Source organism: Lolium perenne, chromosome 4 (genome assembly GCF_019359855.2).
Source record: "Lolium perenne isolate Kyuss_39 chromosome 4, Kyuss_2.0, whole genome shotgun sequence".
NCBI lineage: Eukaryota > Viridiplantae > Streptophyta > Magnoliopsida > Poales > Poaceae > Lolium > Lolium perenne.
Window position 1 is genome coordinate 98,706,974 of NC_067247.2, and position 8,540 is coordinate 98,715,513.

The 8,540-nt window shown below is 47.2% G+C and overlaps 1 protein-coding gene and 1 long non-coding RNA gene across 2 annotated transcripts; one reads left to right on the forward strand and one right to left on the reverse strand.

Annotated features, from left to right (window-relative positions):
• Positions 1-637: 637 nt before the first annotated feature.
• LOC127293429 (GDSL esterase/lipase At5g03810) lies at positions 638-3,734 on the reverse strand. Its single transcript, XM_051323056.2, has 5 exons — positions 3,300-3,734; positions 3,069-3,205; positions 2,683-2,916; positions 1,236-1,497; positions 638-1,150 (listed from the first exon to the last, which is right to left on the reverse strand). The coding sequence occupies exons 1-5, from the start codon at positions 3,547-3,549 to the stop codon at positions 957-959; spliced, it is 1,077 nt and encodes a 358-aa protein (XP_051179016.1). The 5' UTR covers positions 3,550-3,734; the 3' UTR covers positions 638-956.
• A 2,626-nt stretch (positions 3,735-6,360) lies between these two features.
• On the forward strand, positions 6,361-8,116 carry LOC127348524 (uncharacterized). The gene is made up of 3 exons (XR_007879812.2): positions 6,361-6,697; positions 7,102-7,428; positions 7,813-8,116. It is a non-coding gene; the product is annotated as an uncharacterized lncRNA (long non-coding RNA).
• Positions 8,117-8,540: the final 424 nt, after the last annotated feature.

An 8,540-nucleotide genomic window follows, 5' to 3' on the forward strand; every position in this document is an offset into this window, starting at 1 on the left:
CTGATAAGTGATAACCTGGCATGCAGTGCATTGAAAGCGCCTCAGATGGCCGTGCAGTGGTTTAGCACATGAAGGCCGGGCTAGTGGGGCGTGCCTGCTCAGTCGCATTGATCTGCGGCACGAGCCTTGCAGGAGCTATCTACAGTGCTACGTGCCTCCTACTTAGGAAAAAGGCGTAGCACGGAAATGGCTATGGCTCACTCATGCTTCCTCTTTCTTATGCTATCCTATATTTTTTTGTTATTATCATGCCGTATGGATCACTGTGGCAGAAGTATTCACAAAAGGGGTCGTGATATGCTGACTACGAATGGCTGGAAACCTCTGTTTTTGCGAATTAGTACAATCGTAGACTCACTCATACGTACATATATTCATCCCTATAAATGCACACACATAACCCTATCTCCATGAGCATATTTGAGAGACCAAGTTTAAAAAATTAACTTGATGGATCTTGAGATTGACGAGGTTACTACATACGCCTCGATCTCGATGGAACATCGCCTCCAACTAAATAAATATTTTACCTTCACAAGACACGAGAGTATCAAATGTGATGTTTAAACTCTAGTAGACCGAGGATGCCCCTCCTTGGTTCTCTGGAAACCTCTTACTAGAAGTTGTGTACTGGGAATTGGCTGCTCAAATGTTTCTTATTTCATAGTACGTTGTGACTAAAAGTCTAAAACTAGCAAATGTGTAGTACATGCGTAGTGCCAAAAGCATCCTGACATTATTACATGACACCACATTCACATCACTCGAAGCTGCAAGCAAGTGCAACCATACACCTAGGGATCATCATGGGGAAATCAAGCGCTGGAAGCAGACAAAATAGACTGACTAGCTAGAAGAGATGACAAGCAAGGTAATCAAGGTACGTAGCTAGGTAATTAAACATGCATGAGACGACGACGGTCGTCGGTCCGGGAGAGATAGGGCTGGATCAGGGTTCAGGAGATGAGCTGGAGGCCCTGGAGGAGCAGCGCGTCGGCGAGCACCTTGTTGGCGGCGTCGGTGGGGTGGAAGCCGTCCCAGAAGACGTAGCCGGTGGCGTTGGCGCACGTCCCCGGCGCCCCCTGGTGGCACAGCACCGACGTCTCGATCGTCCCCGTCCCGCAGCACGCCCGCCGGGCCTCGAAGAACCCTGCAATTTGATGACCACACCCATCATCATCCGGATCGATCTTCAAGACACATACACGGCGCAAACTGAAGACGAAGTTACGTACCGGCGCTGTTGGGGTCGCTGACGAGGTTGAGCAGCGGGTTGTAGATGTCGAAGACGACGAGCTTCAGGTCCGGCCGCTGCTTCTTCACTGCATCCGACGCCGCCTGCAGCTTCGTGTTGAAGGTCAGCGAGTCGTTGTTCAGCCGCTCCACGCAGCCGCCGTTGCTACCGCCACCGCCGAACAGGGTAACGGACGCCGGCAGGCACCCCATCGGCGGCAGCGACGTCACGCCGATCCGCCTCGCACCCAGACCGTACAGGCTCTGCGTGCCAATACACCCATCAGTCGTCAGTTACTCAGCAAGGAAATTAGAGCAATGCAGTTAGAAAAGAAACAAACATTCTGTTGCACTGGTTCTTCTATTCTACATGAGACAATTATCCCAGGTGTGATTATTGCTTAATTCATGGGCTGCATTCATTTACTGCATGCTCGGTGGGTCGTTACGATCTTGCAGCCGAGGTAGGCCACGGCAAACCGTGTCAGTGTCCTCAATGCAGGAACAGGACCCCCTACACTGCAGAGGAAGCAGTAATAGCATTGACCGGCCGGGGAGAAATGTTGCAGGTTTTCCTTGGCCATGGATTTCCATGGCGCATTTACGAGGATTGGTGGCGAGGTGTTGGGAGAGCAGGAACAGGTATTGATGCCGCGCGCTGTGTTTTCGCACATGCATGATCAGATATCTGCAACGGGATAGTTACCGCGTCTTGATAGTACATTTCTTTCCTGGATCCCTAACAGGAAAAAATTTCCTGGTACACTACACTACTGTCCAAATGTACTATGATCGGTAAAACCCTTCTCTACTGATAGCAGGATAATTCACAGCGCTCGTCAGGAACACATGTTGGTTGAGCAGCGGAGTTACTGATCGAGGCCATTGAATCCCCGAGGTCCTACCCGTAGGTACTGTGTTACTCGCAGGGAGAAAAAATGGGTACTGTGACCTTCGATCCATTACGCACTACTGCAAGTTATTCAATTGCCTGTCTGCTCAAGATTGAAGTGTCTAGATATCGGTCGCTGCATACTAGGATCCCACCCTTGAGAATCCAATGCAGAAAATTATGGAAAAAATGGAGAAACGTCGTTAAAAGCTCGCCAAGCTCTCTACTACTAAGTCGCTCTAGCTAGTGATCTAGGAGTGCTCCGATGTGGTGCAATCAATAGACTTTAAGCAGACGAAATCCAACATGATAGAACTACTGCGTACTACCGTCAGTACTATCAGATGAAGTTTAGCAGTTGCTAATTACAATTATTTGGTGTGCGTGCACAATGTTGGCATCGAAATCCAAATCCTGCCCTCGATTAGAAGTCTAGAACACTACTCTTTCTGGAATAGTCGAGAGCAGGATCCAGCTTTAGTTACTGAGAGTGAAAATTTGGACTTTCTGCAGCAGTTCAGATGGCTCTACTAGATGGTCAGTTTGATGGTTGTTACCTCGATGAATGCAGTGAAGGGCGTCATGAGCGCGTCGGCGAACTGGTCGGGCGTGTAGGCGGCAGCGAGCATGGCGTTGACGTAGTAGTTCTGCACGTAGTCGCTGGTGCCGGCGCTCACGACGTAGATGGACCCCGACGTCAGCGCCGCCGCGCGCGAGCTGCCGGCGACAGCGGCCACCTTGGACTGGTACTCCTTGAAGTAGTTCAGCTGCTGGCCCAGCGAGATGGCGCCCTGCGTGCGTCCGAGTGTGTGCATTTCATTAGTGCCCGCCGTATTTAACCATAGCTATAGCTCGTGCACGGGCATGGCTTGGCGCATGCATGTGTCCTAGGCTGCTAGCTTGACCGACGAGATTGATGAGCGAGTTAGAGAGAGTGACGTACGTAGAGCGCGGCGGTGGCGTCGAGGTACCCGGCGGCGCCGGAGGCGAAGTTGGCGCCGTGGAGGAGGCTCCTGTTGTCGGTCTGCGCCTCCTCGCCCAGGTACGCCGGCGGGTACGAGCTGAGCCCCAGGTTGTCGACTACACACATGAGAGTGCACGACATTGTCAGTTAAGTACTCCTTGCTTGCACGATCGAACAGAGGTAAGCTCAGGACGCGTTGCTGCGGTGTACCGGTGTAGTCGGTGGCGAGCTTGCCGTTGCAGAAGCGGCCTGTGGGCGCGTGGGTGGCCGGGAAGTCGCGGCCGTAGGGCGGGAAGTCGGCGCGCACCAGCGTGGCCAGGCGGTTGTTGTTGCCGGCGTCCACCACCGAGTCCCCGAAGATCATCACGCCGGGCACCAGCGCCTGCCCCGCGCACCGCCCCGCCGCCGACAGCAGCAGCAGCAGCGCCCACGCCGCCGTCGCCGCCATATGGTTGTGCATTCAGCAGACACGCGTGTGGTTTGGGAGGAAAGCTACAATGGTGCTCTGCTCTCCTTCAGGTTTACACGGCCGGTGGTGCGTGTAGAGTGAGCGAGTGTGGTTCTGAAGGTGCTAGGGGATCACTGGTATTCAAGGGCGATGGCGGAGTTACTCTGCTAGCTACTGCTCGGTAGAAGAGGATGGTTGGAGACGGGAGCACATTCAATGAGAAGATTCTCGACGAGATAAATGGAGTAGACTCAGCAGAAAATACCAAGGATGATCGTGTCTACGGGTGCACCCGTTTGAAAATCTTTAATTTTTATCACGTACTTGTGTAAGTTTTCGCGAAAAAATACGATTATATGTGGCTACACGAAAATAACAAAATGCCCAAATAACACTATAATGATTGGTTGTGTACTGTTTAAGAAAATAAGAAATTCCATTTTCACATTTATGTGTAGGTCACAAATGATCGTTTTTATGCCAAAATCTGCACAGGTGTTAACATAGGATATATACGCGTGCAGTTTTTCAAGATTTTCTAAATTCTAAAATAACATTTATTTTTATTTTTATAATAGGGTGCATGTGCACCGAGGTTCACATCGTCTGCGTCCTGCAGAGAGTAGTTTGCTGCCATGTATTACTTCTATCCAAAGGTTAAGGTTTATATTATTTTCAGAAGTTAAATTATGTCAAGTTTAACTATATTTTTATCAAAAAATATTAAAATGCAAAATACAAAATTAATATTATTAGATAGATAATAAAATACATTTCTATATGGTATCTACAATCATATTTATTGATAGATTTTTCTAACTTCACTTGGTTTGACTTTTTTTTAAAATATAAGCCTTAAGTTTTAGAATTGAGATAGTATATTTTTTGACTTGCTAGTTCCTTCTTACACATCTGCGCGCCACTCCACCTCCATGTTACTTACCTCAAACACTACCTGGAGTATTCTTTTGACTGTAACTACGGCTGGCCTCACGCCAACCTGAACATTTTTATATCAACATCGAAAACAAAGCTAGGAGAAGAGAGAAAGGAAAAGAGCAAATATCCTGCTCTTGTTATCTCAAGCAACCAACAAACGGGGAAATTCATCGACGTCACCGTTTACAGTTCGGCCAAAACTACTAACAGATACTTGAGGACAAGGCCGTGGCTCGCCTTGCTCCATTGCATGGGAGATACTTCAATATCGCCGGAAGAAAGGCCCTTGTCAAATTGGTTCTCACCTCCCAAACGGTTTACCCTCTCACAGCCCTTCATGTTCCGGTGGAGCCACTGCAAGCTATCACTAAACTAATTCGGAGTTTCTTTTGGGCGGGTTCCGAAAATGCGACCGGGGAGAAGTGCAAGGTTAATTGGACTGCCGTCTGCCGCCCCACTTCTCTTGGTGGTCTTGGCATCCTCAACATGGAGAAATTTGGGAGGGCCTTACGCCTTCGTTGGCCTTGGTTAGCTTGGACTACGCCGGAGAAGCCTTGGGTTGGGATGGAAAACCCTTGCAACGAGGAGGATATGGAACTTTTCCACGCGCTCACCAAGGTCAACATTGGGGATGGGAATAAAGCAAGTTTTTGGCATGATCCTTGGGCGGATGGACTTAGCGCCAAATGCATTGCCCCCTCCATCTTTGCCATGTCCAAGAAGAAGGGCTGGAATGTGAGGAATTCCATTGCCGACAATGCTTGGGTCCTACACCTCGATACTTCGGCGGGCCTCTCGGTACAAAATCTGCATGAATTCATCAAGCTTTGGTCGCACACATCCCAGCTCACTCTTCATGATGATGTTCCAGACTCCATCACTTGGAAGCTCACCAACAATGGCGCCTACTCTTGCTCGTCAGCTTATAAGGCGCAGTTCGCGGGAACAATTCGATCCTGCATGGACTCCATCATTTGGAAGGTGTGGGCTCCTCCCAAATGCAAGCTCTTCTCATGGCTCATCATCCAAAACCGCGTTTGGACGGCGGACCGGCTTGCAAAGCGGGGGTGGCCAAATGGGAGAGTTTGTCCTCTTTGTCGGTGTCGTGACGAGATGGCCTCTCACCTTCTCTTCCAATGCCGCTTCTCTATCCGGATTTGGAAGATGGTCAAGGATTGGCTTCACATACATGACTTCCATCCTTCCTCATGGGACGAGTTTGACAATGTTGAGCTTTGGTGGACCTCCACCGTGCTAGCTCATGGAGGCCGTAAGAAAGCTATGGCCACCCTCTTCATGTTGGTTGCGTGGAAGCTATGGAATGAACGCAACGCTAGGACTTTCAAGCATGTGGACACCATGCCTACAATCATCTTCGACCGTATCAAATCGGAAGCTAGAACTTGGGTTATTGCCGGTGCTAAACATTTGGGTTTTTTCATGGCGGGAGAGTAGGCTTTTGTGACCTCGGTGTGGTTGTAAGACTAAACTAAATCTTGGCTTCCCAAGCTTCTTCTTTATTAATGAATTAAGGCAAATCTTTTGCCTTTTCTTCAAAAAAACTAACAGATACTTGGTGAGGGTGATCATCTCAACTTGCCGCTAGTGCCTATGGGGAGCCAGTCAGCGAAACAGGGGGGTTCCATTGCTCTTCAGCTTCATCATAATGGTCACGGAAACTGCGCGCGTCCTCCCCATAAGCCAAAAAATGGGGGCACGACTTGTATGAGATCTGGGCATCACCTGCGATCAAAGGATCGAGTATTCTGGACCATTAGATGTGAAACATGTGGTACAGATTCGATTCCATGGAGTCGGTGGAACATTTTACAAGTAAGACCCCGTTTTTCTCTGAAATAGTAACAAGTGCGCTGTACCCGCCCATTTCCACCATGTTTCTTTCGAACCCTGGTTCCCAAATACGAGAAGCCGACAGCGACGGCGGCGGCTCTAAATCCTGTACCAGTCTGTCCCCATCCGGTGCCGACGTGTATCGAGGGAGACGGCGACGATCCTCCTCTCACGCCTTCTCTCTTGTGGCGGCAATGGAGTCCTAGCGACGGTGCCTACATGGCTACACCCTACAGCTCGTCAAGCCAACTTGGGATGGAGCCGACGGAGTACTTTGATGGGGGAGACATGAATGGGGACTCGAAGGCGCCTGTTTCTGTCACCAGATGTTGCCACGTCCTCAATTGGATTTGCCCGATAGCCTTTACAGGTACTTCTATTTCGGATTGCCCCCATGTTCTGTAGTATTATTCTAATTTCAGATATTTGCTCCCTCACTAATGGCAATATGAAAGTCAAAAAGAACAAGTGGGCATAGTTCTTTCCTGGTCTTCAGCGGAAGTGATTAATGAATTTCCTAGCTGATTGTGTTGTAGTGCAATAAACCACAGTTGATTGCTGAACATGCCCCTTTCATGTCCAAAAAATTTGCCACTCCATACCTGAACAAGTAGGTTCCTAGATCTCTATGCTTACAATGTTTTGATGCATAACACTTTGTGCAAAAAGAATTTGTTCTGAAGATCCGGCGGAATTTGTTCTAGTTTCCAGTACACGTTCATATCGGACGAGAGTTGTTTGAAATAGTACATTATTTCTCTCTTGTCACCAAAGTTGCAGATACACAATGACAATTGGCAACGTTGAGTGATGCAAGAAGGAACTCCGAGCCAGTGGAATGTGGCCATTGAGCTGAAGCAGAATGGCATGCCTGCGGAAAGTCACTATTTCAGTTGTATGAGTCGTGTTTTTGCACTAATTTTGATACATCACTTTCTTCCTGTCTCAATTCCAGCTCGAATGATGTACTGATGAGAACTAACAAGAAGATTGGTGAATACTAGCACACTTTGATGTAACCTGAACTCGTGAACCAGAAAACAATGGAGGACTGAATGAGTCATGTTCAATTCTAAGTATCGTGTTCCTCAAAATTTATGAGTAAGCATTAGTCTGTTCAACATAATATCTGTTATATTTGTAGTTTTGTAATTACTGGGATGGTGTTCCATGGTTATGAGTTATGACCAGTGGTCCTTGGAGAATTATATAGCTGACAGCTTCTCCTCAAGCAACAATTTTGCACTTACTAATTTTGAATTGTTCCGTATGATGAACTAAATTATAGAAACTTTATACTTTATCAAGCTTTAGAACCTTGACCTGCTGTTCTATGTGGTATAGTGGCATTATAAAAGGTTGCAGATGTTTGATGTTTATCACAACATACTTCCTCTTTCATTTTTCTTATTGAGGTTTCTTGTTTGTTTAATGACATTACAAACTGCTGGTTAGTTGGTTCTGACAGTTTACTTGGTGTTGCAGTTGTGTAGCCTGAAAAGGTAGATGCTGGAGCTACATTTTGGATTACTTCTGAGGAGATCCTTTCTCAGTTGAAATATGGGAGGAGTTTTGTAGCGTCTGCTGTACAAACGTCACAAAGACTGACAATGTATAGGCTAGTTAGTAAGATCAGTTCCTATCATATGCCAAAGGACAGAGATCTGTGGGCACCTGGGATTTGTCTTCTCATAGCTATGGTTTGTTATGTACCTTAGATCTGTCGAATTCAAAACTCCTGGACCAGAAACACTGACAACAAGATTGGCGCATATTGGCACCGTGTTCACACTTGCGACCATGTATTATGATTTTTTGTTTATCCAGATGTATCTCTGTATGTATGTGATAATTGATATGGTGAATGGAACAATACTGGGTTCTTGTGCGTAAAGGAGAGACATAACTGAGATGCGCATTCACATTTCATGTCTTTCTGAGCATTCAAATACTGAGCCTTGAATGACATGTATGAGAGACTGCCTGATCTTAGTTTTAATGTACAATTGAATGTTTGAGTAATGCCAAACTTCCTCAAAATCCAATTCATATGCGTGCTGAAGCAGTTTCAATAATAAAGTGATAGCAACAGCTACCGGAGCGATTTGTTCTATTACTCTCTTGCAAAAAAATTCTATAGCAAAGTCTGTTCCGGGGGTTTCAGATAACCATGTTTAGCAGTACATTTTGATGCCCACTTAAAAGGCTGACCA